The following is a 23,721-nucleotide window of genomic DNA, read 5'->3' as shown; positions in this document are numbered from 1 at the left end:
GAGTTTCGTAGTTAATAAAGAAATTGGAAAATGTCTTTCCCAGCATTGTATGGAATCGGTCTCTTCATCCACGCAATTGGTTTTCCACAGTTTAAAATAATAATAATGAAATTATTGTATCCAGTGCTCAGGTGCACCACAACTTGTCCGAAAGTGCATATAAAGTACATGCAGTAATGTAGAAATGTCTGGAAAGCGAACAATGTATGAGTCAGATACATGCTCGCTCGTGTGTATGGAGGGGAGAAAATCAAGTGTAGTGTTGGTGAATCTCAGGAAGCATGGAAGTTTTGAAGGATGCAGTGCTCCGACAACTAACAACTGATGCCGGCAGTTTGTTCCATGCTTCAGCGTGTGTATGGAGGGGAGAAGATCAGGTGTAGTGTTGGCGAATCTCAGGAAGCATGGAAGTTTTGAAGGATGCAGTGCTCCGACAACCAACAACTGATGCCAGCAGTTTGTTCCATGCTTCAGCAACTCTCAGCGTGAAAAAATGTTTCCTGAAGTCATGGAAGGAGCTGTGCTGTTTTCTTACTTTGTAAATATGTCCACGGGTGTTAGATGGGTGGAGTTTGAAGAGGTGCTCAGAGTTATTGTTTGTGCGATGGTTGATAATTTTATGGGTTTCTGCCAAGTCAGCTGCCAGACATCGGAGTTTCAATGTGTCCATGCCCAGGGAAGTAAGGCGTTCAGGATATGGCAAATGCCTGATGGAGGGTATTCTTTTGTTTCTAATAGTAAAATACTGAAAAATAAAAAACAAAAAAACAGCAAACCAAATTATCACAGATTGTCTTTTTATTGATGTCTTGCAAGTACTTGGTGACCCTGTCAGTGCAGGTCCCACATAAAAATCACCAAGTCCACACTGTAAAGTGGTTGGTGTTCGGAAGGGCATCCAGCTGTAAAAACCTTACCAAAACTGACCTCACCTGTGCTTCTACCACATAAAAAGCACTAAGTCCACTCAGCTGAGTGGTTGGTGTTGTGAAGGACATCCAGCAGTAAAAACCTTGCCAAAACTGACCTCACCTGTGCCACGTAAAAAGGACTACTCACCTCACCTGTGCTTGTGCCACATAAAAAGCACTAAGTCCACTCTGCTGAATGGTTGGTGATAGGAAAGGCATCCCAGCTGCAAAAATCTTGCCAAAATAGTCTGATGCAGGCTTCAGCCTGGCCAGCTCTTGTGCTAGCTTGGAAGATGGACGTTAAATGATGATGATAATGATGATGCGAGCATCAACGTATGAACTATTACTTAATAGTACATTCACAACCATGTGAAGGGGTCACATTCGCCCATCGTACCTCCTTGCCCCGGAATGCATATCTTGTACCTGATACGATTATTGCATTATGTAATGACTGTGTTGCCTTCAAGAGACAGTCTTTTAATTATCCAAATTCTCTTGACCAAAATTATACATTGATCTAAAAGAAGATAAAGTTGAAATAAGATACTCATGTGATGTAGTTTATCTTTGTTAAATTAATGGTTTGATTCTCTGTCCCATTAAATTGTCAAAATATTGTACTTATATACACAGAATCATACATTTTCCCTTACAAAACCACTTTAACCCTTTCACATTTCAACTGGTCAAATATGGCCCGAATATACTACCTGTTTTATGTTCAAATCAACCAGATCCAGCCTCTTACACCTGCCCTCTGTGCCGGTGGCATGTGTAAAAAGATTTGAGCGAGGTCGTTGCCAGTACTGCCTGACTGGCCCCCTGTGCCGGTGGCACGTAAAAAGCACCCACTACACTCTTGGAGTGGTTGGCGTTAGGAAGGGCATCCAGCTGTAGAAACACTGCCAGATCAAGATTGGAGCCTGGTGCAGCCATCTGGTTTGTCAGCCCTCAGTCAAAATCGTCCAACCCATGCTAGCATGAAAAGCGGACGTTAAACGATGATGATGATATGCAGGTGTGCATTGTAATAGTATGTGAAAGGCCGGATCTGGCCAGTTTGAACATATCACCTTGACCACCTCCTCTCTGGATCGCGCCTTTCTCATCCACGTAATCCCAATCGCCCTCCTGAAATCGTAACTCCACTGTCGTGGAGACCTTCCGTATGAGTGCCTGTCGAGAAGGGAGTGAAGCAAGGAGATACGATCTCTCCAAAACTCTTCACCGCATATAGGCGCAGGAGTGGCTGTGTGGTAAGTAGCTTGCTAACCAACCACATGGTTCCGGGTTCAGTCCCACTGCGTGGCATCTTGGGCAAGTGTCTTCTGCTATAGCCCCAGGCCGACCAATGCCTTGTGAGTGGATTTGGTAGACGGAAACTGAAAGAAGCCTGTCGTATATATGTATAGGCGCAGGAGTGGCTGTGTGGTAAGTAGCTTGCTAACCAACCACATGGTTCCGGGTTCAGTCCCACTGCGTGGCATCTTGGGCAAGTGTCTTCTGCTATAGCCCCGGGCTGACCAACGCCTTGTGAGTGGATTGTTAGACGGAAACTGAAAGAACCTCATCGTATATATGTATATATATATATATATATATATATATATATGCGTGTGTGTGTTTGTGTGTCTGTGTTTGTCGCCCTAGCATTGCTTGACAACCGATGCTGGTGTGTTTACGTCCCCGTCACTTAGCGGTTCGGCAAAAGAGACCGATAGAATAAGTACTGGGCTTAAAAAAGAATAAGTCCTGGGGTCGATTTGCTCGACTAAAGGTGGTGCTCCAGTATGGCCACAGTCACATGACTGAAACAAGTAAAAGAAAAAAAAAGAAAAGAATATCTCTAGCAGATCATCAGAGGCATCGACTGGCAAGGCGGTGTCAACATCATAGGCGAGCTACTCACCCACCTAAAAAATCCCCTGCGTATTATACTCAAGGGTAGACTATACTCGAGGATTTACGGTATTGTAAGGCTCTCTGCATTATGAACTGAAATCTCACCAAGGTCAACTTCGCTTTTCATTTAAGTACAGGTCAAGAACTGGGTCAATTTTTCTTCAATTTCCCACTCTCTCTTTCAAGAAATCAGCTATTATCTGACCCAGAAAACGACAGGCTTTGTGAGGTTTAGAGAAAAAAGTTCCCAAGACAATTTGTATAACAAAACAAACAGTTGCCCCATCGCCCTTATTTTTTAAATTTTTTTTTTTTTTAATATCTGGTACTTTTCCTATCGGTTTCTTTTGCTGAACCGCTAAGTTACGGGGACATAAACAAACCAACAATGGGGACATAAACAAACAAACACCGGTTGGGGGGACAAACGTAAATGCAAAGACACACACACACACACACACACGCACGCGCATGTGTCTATTTATTATCGTATCTTAATTAAAGAACTTTTATATTTATTGTGGGTGCGGTTGGCGATACTTCAGGTGATTCAGGGAGTTCAGTGGGAAAACCAACAACGGGGACATAAACAAACAAACACCGGTTGGGGGACAAACATAAATGCAAAGACACACACACACACACACACACATGTGTCTATTTATTATCGTATCTTAATCAAAGAACTTTTATATTCATTGTGGGCACCGTTGGCGATACTTCAGGTGATTCAGGGAGTTCAGTGGGAAAACCAACAACGGGGACATAAACAAACAAACACCGGTTGGGGGACAAACATAAATGCAAAGACACACACACACACACACACACACACGCATGTGTCTATTTATTATCGTATCTTAATCAAAGAACTTTTATATTCATTGTGGGCACCGTTGGCGATACTTCAGGTGATTCAGGGAGTTCAGTGGGAAAAACCAACAACGGGGACATAAACAAACAAACACCGGTTGGGGGACAAACATAAATGCAAAGACACACACACACACACACACACACGCATGTGTCTATTTATTATCGTATCTTAATCAAAGAACTTTTATATTCATTGTGGGCACCGTTGGCGATACTTCAGGTGATTCAGGGAGTTCAGTGGGAAAACCAACAACGGGGACATAAACAAACAAACACCGGTTGGGGGACAAACGTAAATGTAAAGACACACACACACACACACACACACACGCATGTGTATATATATATATATATTATCGTATCTTAATTAAAGAACTTTTATATTCATTGTGGGCGCGGTTGGCGATTCTTCAGGTGATCAAGGGAGTTCAGTGGGGAAAATATTGAAATAGGAAAAAAAATGCCAGAAGAAATAATATTGAAAGAAGCCGTAATCATTCTTCGATCTTCGCTTTTGATTGAGTTTTTAAAGTACATGTAACACTGTCTGTAGTAAGATGGCAGTCGTAGATGCGATCGCACAAGATGTCTGATCTAGCGTTATTTATTATCATTCGTACCCCTTTTAGTTTGAGTGAGACAGAGAGTGGGAGGAAGAAGTGGGTAGAGAGGAAAGATAGTGAGAGAGAGGGGGAGAACTGGGTAGAGAGGAAAGATATTCAAAGAGAGAGAGAGGGGGAGGGAGAAATGGGTAGAGAGGAAAGATAGTCAGAGACGGGGGAGAACTGGGTAGAGAGGAAAGATAGTGAGAGAGAGAGAGTGGGGAGAAATGGGTAGAGAGGAAAGATAGTCAGAGAGGGGGGAGAACTGGGTAGAGAGGAAAGATAGTGAGAGAGAGAGAGTGGGGAGAAATGGGTAGAGAGGAAAGATAGTCAGAGAGGGGGGAGAACTGGGTAGAGAGGAAAGATAGTGAGAGAGAGAGAGTGGGGAGAAATGGGTAGAGAGGAAAGATAGTCAGAGAGGGGGGAAAACTGGGTAGAGAGGAAAGATAGTGAGAGAGAGAGAGTGGGGAGAAATGGGTAGAGAGGAAAGATAGTCAGAGAGTGGGGAGAAATGGGTAGAGAGGAAAGGTAGTGAGAGAGAGACGGGGGGAGACAGAAGCGAAGAGAACAAGAGGCAAGACGGGAGAGAAAGAGAAGGTAAAAGATAATGAGAGATAGAGAGAGTCTAAGAGATTAAGAGGGAGAGATAGAGAGAAATAGAGAGGCTGGAAAGCCGTCGTCGCTGCTGCTGCTAATTTGAGGCGAGACTGAGAGCAGAAAGTTTGTCAGACTCTCATTCGCATTCGGACATTCATAAACGAACACTTCATTCGGTTATTTCGTTATCTCGTAAAGGAATACAAAGTAAGTCTTTGCATCTCTTCTTTGTTGTCATATTCACCTGTGCGTGCGCGCGCGTTCTCCATCGCTTTGTCTCTCTCTCTCTCTCTATCTCTTCCTTTTTCTCTGTATCGCTCTCTGTTTCTCTCTCTCCCTCTTCGTTTTTCTCTGTCTGTCTGTCTCTCTCTCTCTCTCTCTTTGTTTTTCTCTGTATCTCTCTCTCTCCCTTCGTTTCTCTCTGTATCTCTCTCTCTCTCTTCGTTTTTCTCTGTATCTCTCTCTCTCTCTCTTCGTTTTTCTCTGTATCTCTCTCTCTCTCTCCTCTGCCTCTGCCAAATCCAACGTGGGGGAACCTGTGTGTGAATCACTCAATTTGCTAGAAATAGCAGCACTAAAAGAATTTCCCTCCTACCGTCTTAAACAATGGATAATGTAAGACTAGAAAAGAAAAGAATAAATAAATAAGTAAACGGGATGGTCACGGTTGGCTGGATAGCTTTGACAACAGGTTCTACAAGCTCTAAACAACAGGTGATGTATCCGAGTCTGGCAAAAGTCAAATTAACGTTTTCTCTTATATAACGGGTCAAATCTACAAGAATCTGTGAAAGCTAAACATAGCAGCCAGAACATAGGATTCCTGGAAGCAGCAGAACCGAAAAGAAAAACAAGAAAAGAAACCTTGTGCTGTTTAACACGTTCTGAGTTCGAATCCTGTCGACGTCAACATTATTATTTTTTATCTTTCCCAGGATGCTGGGCAGAAGGGAAGATTCAAGGTTTGAATGATGGATCCTGTTGATAAATGTTCCTATGGATAAAGGTGTAGGCACGAATGTGTGATTTGAGGTGTTCACTTCTCGGGCGTGTAAGTCATGTCCGACGGCTAGATTCGATCCCGCTACGTGGTACCTTGTGCAAGCCTGTACGTTGTGTGTGGAGTGGAAGAAATCTGGTTTAAGCACCCCATATAACCGCTCCTAACTTTTATATTTTGGGGAATTTTCTGAAGATTTTTGCGAATTTCTACCCACAGGAATTCATACAATTATATATATATAAAATTGTGTGTAATTAAAGGGCGGTTTAGCTGTTGTTTTTAGCACATCTCATGACCATCTGGTACATTTCTCGTTCCTTTATCATTGACATATACTCTTTTACTCTTTTACTTGTTTCAGTCATTTGACTGTGGCCATGCTGGAGCACCGCCTTCAGTCGAGCAAATCGACCCCGGAACTTATTCTTTGTAAGCCCAGTACTTATTCTATCGGTCTCTCTTTTGCCGAACCGCTAGGTGACGGGGACGTAAACACACCAGCATCGGTTGTCAAGCAATGCTAGGGGGACAAACACAGACACACAAACATATACATACACATACATACATATATATATATACATATATACGACAGGCTTCTTTCAGTTTCCGTCTACCAAATCCACTCACAAGGCATTGGTCGGCCCGTGGCTATAGCAGAAGACACTTGCCCAAGATGCCACGCAGTGGGACTGAACCCAGAACCATGTGGCTGGTTAGCAAGCTACTTACCACACAGCCACTCCTAACTTTTATATTTTGGGGAATTTTCTGAAGATTTTTGCGAATTTCTACCCACAGGAATTCATACAATTATATATATATAAAATTGTGTGTAATTAAAGGGCGGTTTAGCTGTTGTTTTTAGCACATCTCATGACCATCTGGTACATTTCTCGTTCCTTTATCATTGACATATACTCTTTTACTCTTTTACTTGTTTCAGTCATTTGACTGTGGCCATGCTGGAGCACCGCCTTCAGTCGAGCAAATCGACCCCGGAACTTATTCTTTGTAAGCCCAGTACTTATTCTATCGGTCTCTTTTGCCGAACCGCTAGGTGACGGGGACGTAAACACACCAGCATCGGTTGTCAAGCAATGCTAGGGGGACAAACACAGACACACAAACATATACATACACATACATACATATATATATATACATATATACGACAGGCTTCTTTCAGTTTCCGTCTACCAAATCCACTCACAAGGCATTGGTCGGCCCGTGGCTATAGCAGAAGACACTTGCCCAAGATGCCACGCAGTGGGACTGAACCCAGAACCATGTGGCTGGTTAGCAAGCTACTTACCACACAGCCACTCCTAACTTTTATATTTTGGGGAATTTTCTGAAGATTTTTGCGAATTTCTACCCACAGGAATTCATACAATTATATATATATAAAATTGTGTGTAATTAAAGGGCGGTTTAGCTGTTGTTTTTAGCACATCTCATGACCATCTGGTACATTTCTCGTTCCTTTATCATTGACATATACTCTTTTACTCTTTTACTTGTTTCAGTCATTTGACTGTGGCCATGCTGGAGCACCGCCTTCAGTCGAGCAAATCGACCCCGGAACTTATTCTTTGTAAGCCCAGTACTTATTCTATCGGTCTCTTTTGCCGAACCGCTAGGTGACGGGGACGTAAACACACCAGCATCGGTTGTCAAGCAATGCTAGGGGGACAAACACAGACACACAAACATATACATACACATACATACATATATATATATACATATATACGACAGGCTTCTTTCAGTTTCCGTCTACCAAATCCACTCACAAGGCATTGGTCGGCCCGTGGCTATAGCAGAAGACACTTGCCCAAGATGCCACGCAGTGGGACTGAACCCAGAACCATGTGGCTGGTTAGCAAGCTACTTACCACACAGCCACTCCTAACTTTTATATTTTGGGGAATTTTCTGAAGATTTTTGCGAATTTCTACCCACAGGAATTCATACAATTATATATATATAAAATTGTGTGTAATTAAAGGGCGATTTAGCTGTTGTTTTTAGCACATCTCACGACCATCTGGTACATTCCTCGTTTCTTTATCATTGACATGTATTGATGTTTTTCAATATTTTTCTCCCCATAAACACGTAATCGACGAGTGGGCCATGGCTGGGATTTGAGCAGAAAATTCGGACCGTCCGTATTTTGAATTCTGATTTCTAAAAAATATTCCCAAAACTTTTAGTATGTAAACGTTTAGTGACGGGGACGTAAACACACCAGTATCGGTTGTCAAGCAATGCTAGAGGGGACAAACACAGACACACAAACGTATACATACACATACATATATGGGTGGGGGTTAAAAAATATTAAAAAAACTAAATCCATCTTTGAACCTTGTATCTTCCCTTCTGCCCAGCATCCTGGGAAAGATAAAAAAGTAATGTTGACGTCGACAGGATTCGAACTCAGAACATGAAGTAAAATAACGTGTTAAACAGCCCAAGGTTTCTTTTCTTGTTTTTCTTTTTGGTTCTGCTTCTTCCAGGAATCGTGTGTTCTGGCTGCTATGTTAGCTTTCACAGATTCTTGTAGAGTTGACCCGTTATATAAGAGAAAACGTTAATTTGACTTCTGCCAGATTCGGAAACATCACCTGTTGTTTAGATCTTGTAGAACCTGTTGTCAAAGCTATCCAGCCAACCGTGACCATCCCGTTTACTTATTTATTATTAATATTTTTTTCTAGTGTTACATTATCCATTGCCTAATTACTCTTTTACTCTTTACTCTTTTACTTGTTTCAGTCATTTGACTGCGGCCATGCTGGAGCACCGCCTTTAGTCGAGCAAATCGACCCCGGGACTTATTCTTTGTAAGCCCAGTACTTATTCTATCGGTCTCTTTTGCCGAACCGCTAAGTAACGGGGACGTAAACACACCAGCATCGGTTGTCAAGCAATGCTAGGGAGACAATCACAGACACACAAACACACACACATATATATATATACATATATACGACAGGCTTCTTTCAGTTTCCGTCTACCAAATCCACTCACAAGGCATTGGTCGGCCCGGGGCTATAGCAGAAGACACTTGCCCAAGATGCCACGCAGTGGGACTGAACCCGGGACCATGTGGTTGGTTAGCAAGCTACTTACAACACAGCCACTCCTGCGCCTAATGTGTCCGAAGATTTTTAAGACGGTAGGAGGGAAATTCTTTTAGTGCTGCTATTTCTAGCAAATTTTAGTATGTAAACGTTTAGTATGTACGGTGGGTGGGGGGTGGGGGTTAAAAAATTTTTAAAAAAACTAAATTGTTTATTCATAAATATTTGTGTTGTGTGTAGAACAAAAATTTGCAAACATTTTCCGAAAATTCGAAAAATTAAAAGAAAGTTATGAGGGGCTGTATGGGGTGCTTGAACCAGGATTCCGCCAGGGGAGTTTGGTTGATGGATTATGATAATGATGATGATCATCATCACCATTTAACGTCCCCCACCCCACCCCACTCCACCCCCATTCATTTTTCACTTTTCCTAGAAAATACGAAGATTACGATTTTGAAAATCGTTTTAGGGTTAGGATTTTTTAGAGTTAATGTTGTGGAAAGAAGTCAAAATTGAAGAAGTTGCGGGGGTGGGGTGCGAGAAAGGCGGGGGGATACATTTTCACAATGCCGAATTTTGACAATTTTCCAGAACCTCCGTATCCGAAAACGGGGATTTTTGGTAAAAAAATTTTTTTTAATAAACAAATTTAGGTGAAAATGGGGGTGGGGGTGGAAGTCTTTCCAAAATTTGTTTTTAAAATTTCAATTTTTCAACAAAAAATATATATATATACCCCAGTTCCCTTCCCTCCCAATTCTACGGCCTTGGCCTTCAAGCTGGCTATCCACATGCTAGAAATAACAGCCAAATCTCAGAAAACTGCAATATTCAGTCGACCATGCTTACCAGCCTCCTCTCTCCACACCACCGATGTTATCCAAGGGAAAGGTAAAGGGGCCGATACAGCTTGGCACCTGTGACGTCACAACTCATTTCTACAGCTGAGTGAACTGGCATAACGTGAAATAAATTGCCTTGCTTAAGAACACAACACGCAGCTCAATCCGAGATTCGAACTCACAATTTCATGGTTGTAAGTTTGACGCTCTAACCACTGAGCCATGCGCCTTCACTAGACTTGTATATATATATATTATTTTTTTTTTTTTTTATTTATGTGCCCTTTTGAAGCCTAGCCAGGCTCGTAGGCCCGGTTTCCCGGTTTCTGTGGCGTATGCGTTCCCCTCAGCAGGACGGGATGCCAGTCTATCGCAGCATTACTCAAGAAACAGGAAGAAAGAGTGAGAGAAAGTTGTGGCGAAAGAGTACAACAGGGGTCGCCACCACCCCCTGCCGGAGCCTTGTGGAGCTTTTAGGTGTTTTCGCTCAATAAACACTCACAGCGCCCGGTCTGGGAATCGAAACTGCGATCCTACAATCGTGAGTCCGCTGCCCTAACCACTGGGCCATTGCGCCTCCACTCACACACACACACACACACATACATACATACATACATACATATATATATATATATATATATATATATATATATACAATATGTTACATTACTCCTTCGGCATCTGAAACTCAGAGTTTTATCTTGACTACCGAGTAATGTAACATATTGTATAGATAAATTTCCTCTATTTACATAATATTGAGGTCTCTTTCTTTCTTTTGTTATCTTACCGTTTTATCAATATATATATATATATATTATATATATATATATATATATGATAAATCTCAGAGCGAGTTTTTAAACAGTAGCGGCAACACATCGTGTCGTATATTTGCCATTTGAATATGGCTAACCCCTAAGGGTGGATGCTACTGTAGTTTGTAGCCCCAGGAAGACACCTCCTATATACGTCACTATATATATATATATATATATATATTATATATATATATATAATATATATATATATATATATATATATATATACACATACATACATACACACACACCCATACATATATGTATATGTGTGTGTGTGTTTGAGAGAGAGAGTATGTGCGCGTGTGCGTGGGCGCTTTTATGTGTGATATTGTTTCAACTTATCATCACAAAATGGAAGTGGAATATTTAGGATATTATTCGTCAATTTCCATGAAATTTCATCACCCTATGACGCTAAGAAGCTTGCTTCCTAACCACTTGGTTCCAGCTTCAGTCCCACTTTGTGGCACTTTGAGCTATGGTAGACGGAAACTGACGAAAGCCCATCACGTACATGCGTTTATAAATCTCTAAACATTTGTAGCTGTAGTTGAAATTACAGCTGCAAACTTTTATGTAATGGTAACGATTCATTAAATAACACAGATTAAATTAACAAGAAATGAAAAATAGAGAGTTAACTAGGCATGGAAAAGGTTAATTAATTATAATCAGATCAAGAGGATATTATCGATCGAGAAGGAAGATGAGAATTCTATGTTCATCATCATCATCATCATCGTTTAGCGTCCGTTCTCCATGCTGGCATGGGTTGGACGGTTCGACCGGGGATCTGGGAAGCCAGAAGGCTGCACCAGGCTCCAGTCTGATCTGGCAATATATATACACGTTTGTGTGTATATAAATGTTTATGTACGTATGTGTGTGTGTGTGTGTGTGTATATATATATATATACACGTTTGTGTGTATATACATGTTTATGTACGTATGTGTGTGTGTATATATATATATATCATCATCATCATCGTTTAGCGTCCGTTTTCCATGCTAGCATGGGTTGGACGGTTCTACTGGGGTCTGTGAAGCCAGAAGGCTTCATCAGGCCCAGTCAAATCTGAAAGTGTTTCTACGGCTGGATGCCCTTCCTAACGCCAACCACTCCGTGAGTGTAGTGGGTGCTTTTTACGTGTCACCCGCACAGGTGCCAGACAGAGCTGGCAAACGGCCACGAACGGATGGTGCTTTTTATGTGCCACCGGCACGAGGGCCAGGCGAGGCTGGCAACGGACACGAACGGATGGTGCTTTTTATGTGCCACCGGCACGGGGGCCAGGCGAGGCTGGCAACGGACACAAACGGATGGTGCTTTTTACGTGCCACCGGCACAAGGCTAGTCGGGGCAGTGCTGGTAACGGTCGCGAAACGGAAGGTTCTCTTACATGCCACCGGCGCTGGTAACACATCTGCAATTTCCATTGATCGATTTCGATTCTGATCCTCACTTGCCTCAACAGGTCTTCACAAGTAGAGTTTTGTGTCCCAAGAAGGGAAGGTATGCATACGTAGGCTGGCTCCATCCCATGTAGAAGGCCACGGGTTATGGACTCACTTGTCCTGCCGGGTCTTCTCACGCACAGCACACTTCCAGAGGTCTCGGTCTCTAGTCATTTCTTCAGTGAGACCTAAAGTTCGAAGGTCGTGCTTCACTATGTTGTGCACAGTATTTAAATATGGCAAGAAGATTACTGTCTTAAGATAAGGAAAGGTTGTGAGGTGGAAGTTAATCTTGCCAAGTCTAAAGAGAATATTCAAGACTTTCATAAAAAAGGAGTAAACAAATAAATGTGAAATAAGGTGGAAAAAAGAGTACTCAAATACCAGTGGTAGAGTAATATGCTTTATTTAAAGCAGCAGAAAATTCAACAAAACCTGTTACTCTGAGTTTCCCCAAAAACTGTCCGATGAACGGGAACGTGAAACTCAGAGTAACAGGTTTTGTTGAATTTTCTGCTGCTTTAAATAAAGCATATTACTCTACCACTGGTATTTGAGTACTCTTTTTTCCACCTTATTTCACATTATGTGTTTACTCCAGTATATATATATATACATACTGACATATCTAGACGCATGTATGTATGCATGTGTATGTATATATATATATATATATAATATATATATATATATATATATATAATATATATATATATATATATACCGGAGTAAACACATAAATGTGAAACAAGGTGGAAAAAAGAGTACTCAAATACCAGTGGTAGAGTAATATGCTTTATTTAAAGCAGCAGAAAATTCAACAAAACCTGTTACTCTGAGTTTCACGTTTCCGTTCGTCGGACAGTTTTTGCTAGAATAGAACCGAATAGAATAGAATAGAACAGATATGTCAGAGTAACAGGTTTTGTTGAATTTTCTGCTGCTTTAGATAAAGCACATATATATATATATATATGTATATAGTTATATATCCACACAATCCTAATTTTTTCCTCATAACTTTCAGGAAAATGATTATCTTTTAATGAAAGTTTGTACAAATACCTTTCAAAAAGCATAGATTACAATTATAAAGAAAGTTGTAAGGAAAATTTTGTCCGAGGAGGTGGGGGAGAGGAGTTTCTCAAAATGGAATTTTGGGGTCAAGACCACAGAAGTTGGAATTTCGGGGCTAAGGCATTTTTCAAGGTGAGATGTAAATCTGCATTAGTCTTGGAATTTCTCCATTTTGAAGGGAACTTTTCCAATGTTTTCTTCACCACAGCCTTCGGAATGATGGGTGGGGGGGGGGTTATCTTTTTAGGAAAAAATTTTGGAAATTTTTTTTACTCCCTCCTCACTATTTCACGCTGGACAGATTTTGGCCAAATTTTTTAACTCCTTCCTCCCCATCTCACTCCGAACAAATTTTGGCCAATTTTTTTGGCATTTGAAAACCACAGGAGGATCCTCTCTCTCTTTACTCTTTTACTCTTTTACTTGTTTCAGTCATTTGACTGCGGCCATGCTGGAGCACCGCCTTTAGTCGAGCAACTCGACCCCGGGACTTATTCTTTTTGTAAGCCCAGTACTTATTCTATCGGGTCTCTTTTGCTGAACCGCTAAGTGACGGGGACCTAAGGGGGACAAACACAGACACACATACATATATATATATACATATATATACGACAGGCTTCTTTCATTTTCCGTCTACCAAATCCACTCACAAGGCATTGGTCAGCCTGGGGCTATAGCAGAAGACACTTGCCCAAGGTGCCACGGAGTGGGACTGAACCCGGAACCATGTGGTTGGTTAGCAAGCTACTTACCACACAGCCACTCCTGCGCCTGTGGTAAAAAAAAAAAAAAAAAAAAAAATTGAAAATATTTTCAGAGGGAAAAAGTGTGTGATTTAAGGGAGATTTGGCTGTTGTTTCTAGCTCAATCCAAGACAACCCTCCTCGTTTCCTACTCACTCTGGCATGTATTATTGTTTTTCAATATTTTTCTCTCTATAAACACATGCTATAAAAAATATTTTGAAAATTTATGATTTTCTTTCAACCCCACTCCCCCCCCCCCGATTATCTCTGATTATAATTAAAATTATTGGAAAGCCTGAGAAGGTCATTGCTACCATTTATTCGCTGATTTAACAAAAAGTGGTACCGTAAATCCTTGAGTATAATCCGCGTTTTTCCCCAAAAATTTAAAGGTCAAAATCCTTTGAGCGTACTATATATGAGGTTGAAAATGAAAACCATTAAACAATGCAAGTATTACATCAGTTTTAAAATCTAGAGCATTCATCAGCTATCTATATATATATATATCATCATCATTATATATATCAATATATATATATATATAACGGGAAGCTTTACGAAAATAAACAAAAGACGAAGGCAGGTGGAGTACAAACAAACAATTGTATTAGTATGGCGGTCAGGAATAGAAATAAAACAAGTCTTTAACGTTTCGAGCCTACGCTCTTCGACAGAAAGATACACAGAAAAGAAACAAGGAGAGGAAAAAAATGCGTGCAGAAGCTAGCGAATCAACATGGATAGATAGATAGCTATCTATATATATATATCAATATATATGGATATATATATATAGATAGATAGCTATCTATCTATCTATATATCAACCCATGCTAGCATGGAAAGCGGACGTTAAATGATGATGATGATATATATATATATATATATATATCAATATATATGGATATATATATATATAGATAGATAGATAGATAGATAGATAGATAGATAGATAGATAGGTAGGTAGATAGATAGATAGATAGATAGATAGATAGATAGATAGATAGATAGGTAGGTAGGTAGATAGATAGATAGATAGATAGATAGATAGATAGATAGATAGTTAATCCAAACATGAAAACACAGAGAAAACACAACAACGTGAGGACATGGAACAAGTATAGTATTATTGGACGCTCAGGAAAGGAAAGAACGAAGGGGGATTTAATGTTTTGAGCGGAGCTCTTCGTCAGAAACATAGGAAAAGGAAAGATCCAAGGAAGGGAAGACAGGGGGAAAAAATCGCCAACAGTACACACGCGGCCACATTTTGAAATAGATAGATAGATAGATAGAGATAGATAGATAGATAGATAGATAGATAGATAGATAGATAGATAGATAGATAGATGATAGATAGATAGATAGATAGATAGATAGATAGATAGATTGATAGATAGATAGATAGATAGATAGATAGATAGATAGATAGATTGATAGATAGATAGATAGATAGATAGATAGATAGATAGATAGATAGATAGATAGATAGATAGATAGATAGATAGATAGATAGATAGATAGATTGATAGATAGATAGATAGATAGATAGATAGATAGATAGATAGATAGATAGATAGATAGATAGATAGATAGATAGATAGATAGATAGATAGATAGATTGATTGAGATAGATAGATAGATAGATAGATAAATAGATAGATAGATAGAGAGATAGATAGATAGATAGATAGATAGAAAGATAGATAGATAGATAGACAGAGTTTACTCAAGCAAACTTTTTATCGGAGTAACTAAAGGAGGTGCTGAGTCTCCTTGATACTTAAGTGGTCTGGGATGAAGTGGAGTTGGAAACTTTTAACGATATTCATAAAGTATTTCCTATGCACATGCATGTGTGGGGTCGGGTTTCTAAACGGATACACATTGTCTAAGTAAGGTTTGTGAATGGTTACTGTGGACTGGTGCAGGGAGGACCAGTCTGGAGCAGGCTGACACAGGCTGGAGTCTGGTGGTGTTGGTGGGAGGGGGGGGGGGAGAAGGGAGCCAAAAGCGGTTTAGCATAGTGACACACACACACGCACATATGGTGTGTTTAGTAAAGCGCCATGACTGTTGTTTGCACGTTGTAAGATGCATGTATTTGTATATGTACATGTGTGTATATATCTGTCTATCTACCCAGCCAGCCCTCCATCCTCTCTCTCTCTCTATATATATATATATATATATATATATCATCATCATCATCATCATCGTTTAGCGTCCGTTTTCCATGCTAGCATGGGTTGGACGGTTCTACTGGGGTCTGTGAAGCCAGAAGGCTTCATCAGGCCCAGTCAGATCTGGCAGTGTTTCTACAGCTGGATGCCCTTCCTAACGCCAACCACTCCGTGAGTGTAGTGGGTGCTTTTTACGTGCCACCCGCACTGGTGCCAGACAGAGCTGGCAAACGGCCACGAACGGATGGTGCTTTTTATGTGCCACCGGCACGAGGGCCAGGCGAGGCTGGCAACGGACACGAAACGGGGCGGTGCTGGCAACGGTCGCGAAACGGAAAGTTCTCTTACCTGCCACCGGCACTGGTAACACATCTGCAATTTCCATTGATCGATTTCCATTGATCGATTTCGATTCTGATCCTCACTTGCCTCAACGGGTCTTCACAAGCAGAGTTTCGACATGCCACCGGCACTGGTAGCACATCCGCAATTTCCATTGATCGATTTCGATTCTGATCCTCACTTGCCTCAACACGTCTTCACAAGTAGATATATATATATATATATATATATATATCGACAATCAAGGCACTCCCAAATTTTTCCACCCCCTCTCCTCATCAACCTTCTTCTTCTTCTTCTACCCTACCAAAAATTCACAATGACCTCGAACACACAAGTGCAAACAAGGGAGACAGAGAAAGGCAGAATGCCACTTATATTTGAACACTGTACAAATATTCCTTTAAAAAAACTTTTCTTTTAATTTTTCTAAATTTAATTATTTAATCGTTACAGTTGAAAAGGTCTCAAAATGACCGAAACCAGTACTGAAATGTTCTTTATAAAATCATTTTAGCATTTTCTATCTTGACTTGTTTTTTCATATATATATATATATATATATATATATATAGGAGTGGCTGTGTGGTAAGTAGCTTGCTTACCAACCAAATGGTTACGGGTTCAGTCCCACTGCATGGCACCTTGGGCAAGTGTCTCCTACTATAGCCTCGGGCCGACCAAAGTCTTGTGAGTGGATTTCGTAGACGGAAACTGAAAAGAAGCCTGTCGTATATCTCTCTCTATATAAACGGCAGTTTGTCTGTGCGTGTTTCTGTGTGTCTGTTTTCTCGTACCCTCACCCTGACCACGGCTTTTAACCGATTCTGATGAAACTTGACACACACATAGCCCAATGTCATAATTCAAAACTAACGCAGCGAAAATTTTGTAAAGTTCCCCCAGTTCTGAAAAAAATCGATAAATTCGACATGGGGTCGAGAATCAGAAACCCAAACCACAGACCGTCTAGGGGACGCAACTCGACCTTTTTTAACTCTCAAAAAAAAATTTACCATCATTTTTTTTCCATTTTTTGGCTATTTTTTGGCTATAACTCTCTAAAAATGCTTTATAGTTATTTCCCTTACAAACCTGAGCAACGCCGGGCGATACTGCTAGTATATATATATATATATATATGCTTGTGTGTGTGTGTTTGTCCCCCTAGCATTGCTTGACAACCGATGCTGGTGTGTTTACGTCCCCGTTATTTAGCGGTTCGGCAAAAGAGACCGATAGAATAAGTACTGGGCTTACAAAAGAGTAAGTCCCGGTGTCGAGTTGCTCGATTAAAGGTGGTGCTCCAGCATGGCCAGAGTCAAATGACTGAAACAAGTAAAAGAGTAAGAGTATATATATATATATATATATCACAATCAAGGAACGGCCATAATAGGCCATTCACCCACTAGAAATAACAGCCAAAAGCTACAACCGCAAAATAACATCAATTCCGTAAACCAGGAGAAAATTAAAAAACATTTACCCTGTAATTTCTTATACGATGCACCGTTTCATCTACTGTTTAATGGTAAACTAACCTGATTAAATTAAATCAAGCCAATCTACCATAGGCCCTTAGATTCATCAGTAAGAAATAGCCAAGTCGGAACAGATATTTTTCACGAGGCATTCCCGTCCCTGCCTCGGCAATATCTGAACTAAAATTTTCAAATCATCGCACTCGCGCCAAATTTATCGGCAGCAAATAAATATAAGCCGCCGATTCCATTACGGAATTAACCAGTATGAATTTTCTGGTTAATCCCGTATATATATATATATATATATATGTATGTATGTATAATGCATGTTACTTGCTTAAGTCATTGTAAAAGAATGCAGACGGATATGATGAAATTGTATATGTTTGTATGAGTGTGTGTGTAGGTATATATATATATATATATATATATATAATATATATATATATATATATATATGTGTGTGTGTGTGTGTTGTGTACTGAGTTACATAAATGCATCATGTGATTCTGGTTTTGACAGAATTTTAAAATATAAAATAATAGACAGTCAGCTAATGTAATATTTTGTAAAAACAAAAATTCATTTTTAAATAAAATATTCATTTAGGCGCAGGAGTGGCTGTGTGGTAAGTAGCTTGCTAACCAACCACATGGTTGCGGGTTCAGTCCCACTGCGTGGCATCTTGGGCAAGTGTCTTCTGCTATAGCGCCGGGCCGACCAATGCCTTGTGAGTGGATATGGTAGACGGAAACTGAAAGAAGCCTGTCGTATATATGTATATATATATATATGTATGTATGTGTGTGTGTTTGTGTGTCTGTGTTTGTCCCCCTAGCATTGCTTGACAACCGATGCTGGTGTGTTTACGTCCCCGTTACTTAGTGGTTTGGCAAATGAGACCGATAGAATAAGTACTGGGCTTACAAAGAATAAGTCCCGGGGTCGATTTGCTCGACTAAAGGCGGTGCTCCAGCATGGCCGCAGTCAAATGACTGAAACAAGTAAAAGAGTAAAAGAATAAAAGAGATTTTAAAAAAACAATGTTTTGCCAATGATAAAATTTATCAGTTAAACCTAATTAAATACCGTTCAAACTCTCGCTCAGATCTGATTAGGTTGTTGGTTTAATTCATTCACCATTTCCAAGAATTCACTTTGACAAGTCTGAAATTTCTCTTAAACAGCAGTTTCAATTGTCTTTGGTGCTTGGACAAACAGACAGACAGTGCATTGATGTTGACTGGATAAAGAAGTAATTAGATATATTGAGAGACAGACAGACAGACAGAGTGTGTAGAAGTTAAGCTGAGACAGACACAGTGTGTGGACGTTGACAGGATTTACTGACTTGATATTGCATGGATAAACACAGATTGTAGATGTTGAGTGGAAAGATAGACACAGTGTGTAAATGTTGAGTGGAAAGATAGACACAGTGTGTAGATCATCATCATCATCATCATCGTTTAACGTCCGTTCTCCATGCTAGCATGGGTTGGACGGTTCAACTGGGGTCTGGGAAGCCAGAAGGCTGCACCAGGCTCCAGTCTGATCTGGCAGTGTTTCTACAGCTGGATGCCCTTCCTAACGCCAACCACTCTGTGAGTGTAGTGGGTGCTTTTTACGTGCCACCTGCACAGGTGCCAGACGAGGCTGGCAAACAGCCACGATCGGATGGTGCTTTTTACGTGCCACTGGCACGGGGGCCAGGTGAAGCTGGCAACGGCCACGAACGGATGGTGGTTTTTACGTGCCACCGGTATGAGGCCAGTCGGGGCGGTGCTGGCAACGGCCACGTTTGGATGGTTCTCTTACATGCCACCGGCACTGGTATCACAGCTGCACTTGTGTGGAAAGATAGACAGCATGTAGCTTTTGAGTGGAAACATAGACACAGTGTGGACATATAGACAAAGTGTGTAGATGTTGAGTGGAAAGACAGACACAGTGTGTAGATGTTGAGTGGAAATATAGACACAGTGTGGACATATAGACAAAGTGTATAGATGTTGAGTGGAAAGATAGACACAGTGTGTAGATGTTGGGTGGAAATATAGACACAGTGTGGACAGATAGACAAAGTGTGTAGATGTTGAGTGGAAAGACAGACACAGTGTGTAGATGTTGAGTGGAAATATAGACACAGTGTGGACATATAGACAAAGTGTATAGATGTTGAGTGGAAAGATAGACACAGTGTGTAGATGTTGGGTGGAAATATAGACACAGTGTGGACAGATAGACAAAGTGTATAGATGTTGAGTGGAAAGATAGACACAGTGTGTAGATGTTGGGTGGAAATATAGACACAGTGTGGACAGATAGACACAGTGTGTAGATGTTGAGTGGAAAGATAGACACAGTGTGTAGATGTTGAGTGGAAAGATAGACACAGTGTGGACAGATAGACAAAGTGTATAGATGTTGAGTGGAAAGATAGACACAGTGTGTAGATGTTGGGTGGAAATATAGACACAGTGTGGACAGATAGACAAAGTGTATAGATGTTGAGTGGAAAGATAGACACAGTGTGTAGATGTTGAGTGGAAAGATAGACACAGTGTGTAGATTTTGAGTGGAAACATAGACACAGTGTGGACAGATAGACAAAGTGTATAGATGTTGAGTGGAAAGATAGACACAGTGTGTAGATGTTGGGTGGAAATATAGACACAGTGTGGACAGATAGACAAAGTGTATAGATGTTGAGTGGAAAGATAGACACAGTGTGTAGATGTTGGGTGGAAATATAGACACAGTGTGGACAGATAGACACAGTGTGTAGATGTTGAGTGGAAAGATAGACACAGTGTGTAGATTTTGAGTGGAAAGATAGACACAGTGTGGACAGATAGACAAAGTGTATAGATGTTGAGTGGAAAGATAGACACAGTGTGTAGATGTTGGGTGGAAATATAGACACAGTGTGGACAGATAGACAAAGTGTATAGATGTTGAGTGGAAAGATAGACACAGTGTGGACAGATAGACAAAGTGTATAGATGTTGAGTGGAAAGATAGACACAGTGTGGACAGATAGACAAAGTGTATAGATGTTGAGTGGAAAGATAGACACAGTGTGTAGATGTTGAGTGGAAAGATAGACACAGTGTGGACAGATAAACAAAGTGTATAGATGTTGAGTGGAAAGATAGGCAGCGTGTAGATTTTGAGTGGAAACATAGACACAATGTGGACAGATAGACAAAGTGTATAGATGTTGAGTGGAAAAGTAGATGGACAATGTGTGGATGTTGTATGGGTAAATAGAAAAAGTGTGTAAATGCTGACTGAATGCTTAAATTGATGGATGATGGATGGATGGATGGTGCAGGCATTGAGTGAATGAAGAAATACAAAATATGCAGATAAATTTTAAAAAAGGGTAATCTTAACCCGAACCCTAATTTCAATTTTTCATTTGTTCTCATTCTTTTTATTCTTTCTTCCAGATGAATGGAATTAACGTCACTTACAACAACAAACACATCGTCGGTGTTCTTGGCACCGGAGATTTTGCCCGAGCCATTACCAAAAGACTTATAATGTCTGGATACTCTGTGTATATGGGCAGCCGTTGCCCCCAAGACCGCAAACTCACTGAAATCGACAAAACACTCGAAGACGCCCATGTCGTATCCAACCATACTTGTTTGACTCACACTGATATCAAAATATTAATCCTTGCTGTTCCCCACGATGCTATCTTTACAATTCTCCAGAACTACCGGGATTTTCTCACTGATAAGATCCTGGTCGATGTCTCCAACCGAACGGAATACGACGAGTCGGAGTCCCTTGCTGAGATCCTTGCCGATGCCTTTCCCGAGGCAGAGGTCGTCAAAGCCTTCAATACCCTCTCGGCATACGCCATAGAAAGCGACTCCTTCGGCGGGAGTCGACGAGTCCTGATTGCTTCGAATAACAAAACTGCTTCGACATCAATATCTGAACTTTGTCACGACATGGGATTTTCTACGTTAAACATGGGGGGCTTAAGAAACGCTAGGGAGCTGGAGTGCCGACAGTTGGTGTTGATGTCAGGCTGGGGTGCTCCTACGCTTTTCACGTTTGCTGTTTTCTTCTTCTGGTTTGCCATGTGTGCCATTGAGTTTGGGATATTTTTCGGTACCCATCCAGAGCTAAAAGTTCCATTCGGTAACCTGCCGTTAAGCGCTCTAAACAAGCCAGTCTGTCTGACGGCCATTACGCTTCTTGCTCTCTCTTATCTTCCGGGCTGTCTTGCTTCGTTCCTGCAGATTTGCCGCGGCACCAAATACAAACGCTTTCCTCATTGCATGGACCGGTGGATGAAGTCCCGCAAGATGCTCGGACTCTTCGCACTTCTCTTCAGCTGTTGGCATGTCGTGATCAGTGCCATTATCCTCTCCCCGGCCTCAATGCCAGAATGGTACCAACACACTCGTATCCACATACCAACAAACACCACCAACTTTGCATTCGAAGTTTCATCACGGATGAACTGGATTGGTGAAACATCTATCAGCGTCGGGCTTCTCGGTCTCATCTTCATGAGCATTCTTGGTCTAACATCAGTGCCTTCAATCTCAAATACTCTAAATTGGCAGGAATGGCGATTTTTCCAATCCAAGCTTGGCTACGTCACCCTATTCTTCGTTACGGTCCATGTGCTTGTCATGGCTGTTCCCTTCTGGATCAAGGAGCCTGCGTTCATCGCCATATCCAATCGTTTCTACTGCATCCTGCTACCAGCTCTAGTTTTCATCATGAAATTCCTACTGTTAATTCCCTACGTGGATCGCTACCTTATGAAAATCCGTTCAGGGTGGGAAAGGAGATTATATCATACGCACAGCAATGGCTATGTTCACATTTAAGAAATATGCAAGCAAACTGGACGTGAAGGATGTGTATGTCCACCTGTCAGTCTTTGCCTCCATCTCTTTGTCTTCATCTTTTATCATTTACTTACCTCAGAAATTGAACTGCAGTCATGCTGGGGCACGGACCTGACAGGTTTAACCCTTTAGTGTTCACATCGTTCTGCCAAAATTAATCCTTTTTTATCCACATTGTTTGAACTAATCCTGCATTAATCTTGTAGTTATGAGATTTTGATGAGGTAGCTGTTAATTTTTAAAACGATATTGTAGGGTTGGTGTGAGAGACCAGATCTGGCCAGTTTGACCATAAAACAGGCAGAATACTTTTGGCCAGATATGGCCGGTTTAAATGCTAAAGGGTTAATCAAACAAATCGACCCTGCAACTTTTTTTCAATTCTGGTATGATGAACTTCTACACGGCTTCTATCTACCACTTTCACTCACAAAGCATTGGTTGGCCTGGGGTTAAAGGAGAAGACACTTACACAAGGCACAGGCAGGGCTGTATCATAAGAAGCTTGCTTCCCAACCACATGGTTCCGGGTTCAGTCCCACTGTGTGGCACCTTGGGCATGTGTATTCTACCATAGCCTTGGGTCGACCAAAGACTTGTGAGTGGATTTGGTAGATGGAAACTGAAAGAAGCCCGTCGTATATATATATATGTGTGTGTGTGTGTGTGTGTGTGTATACATATATGTGTGTGTATGTCTTTATATTTGTTTTTGTCCCCTACCAACATTTAACAAGCAGTTGGTTTGTTTACATTTCTGTAAGTTAGCCCTTCAGCAAAAGAGACTAATAGATTGACTCCCAGGCTTTTAAAAGAACATAATTCCTGGGATAGATTTGTTCAACTACACCCTTCAAGGCCCTACCCCGGCATGGCTGC

General features: G+C 41.0%; 1 protein-coding gene across 2 annotated transcripts; it reads left to right on the top strand.

Annotated features, from left to right (window-relative positions):
• The first annotated feature begins 4,354 nt into the window (after nucleotides 1-4,354).
• On the top strand, nucleotides 4,355-23,010 carry LOC115226045 (metalloreductase STEAP4-like). Of its 2 annotated transcripts, none has more exons than XM_036514896.1 (3): nucleotides 4,355-4,398; nucleotides 5,007-5,101; nucleotides 21,415-23,010. In XM_036514896.1, exon 3 carries the CDS (start codon nucleotides 21,415-21,417, stop codon nucleotides 22,819-22,821), a length of 1,407 nt encoding a protein of 468 aa, XP_036370789.1. In that variant the 5' UTR covers nucleotides 4,355-4,398; nucleotides 5,007-5,101; the 3' UTR covers nucleotides 22,822-23,010. The 2 variants fall into 2 exon arrangements, with proteins under 2 accessions (XP_036370789.1, XP_036370788.1); XM_036514895.1 differs by lacking the exon at nucleotides 4,355-4,398 and adding an exon at nucleotides 4,795-4,813.
• The last annotated feature ends 711 nt before the right edge of the window (nucleotides 23,011-23,721 follow it).

The sequence above is a fragment of the Octopus sinensis genome, linkage group LG29, assembly GCF_006345805.1.
Source record: "Octopus sinensis linkage group LG29, ASM634580v1, whole genome shotgun sequence".
NCBI classification, from domain to species: Eukaryota; Metazoa; Mollusca; class Cephalopoda; order Octopoda; family Octopodidae; genus Octopus; species Octopus sinensis.
This window is presented reverse-complemented; position numbering and strand designations above follow the sequence as displayed.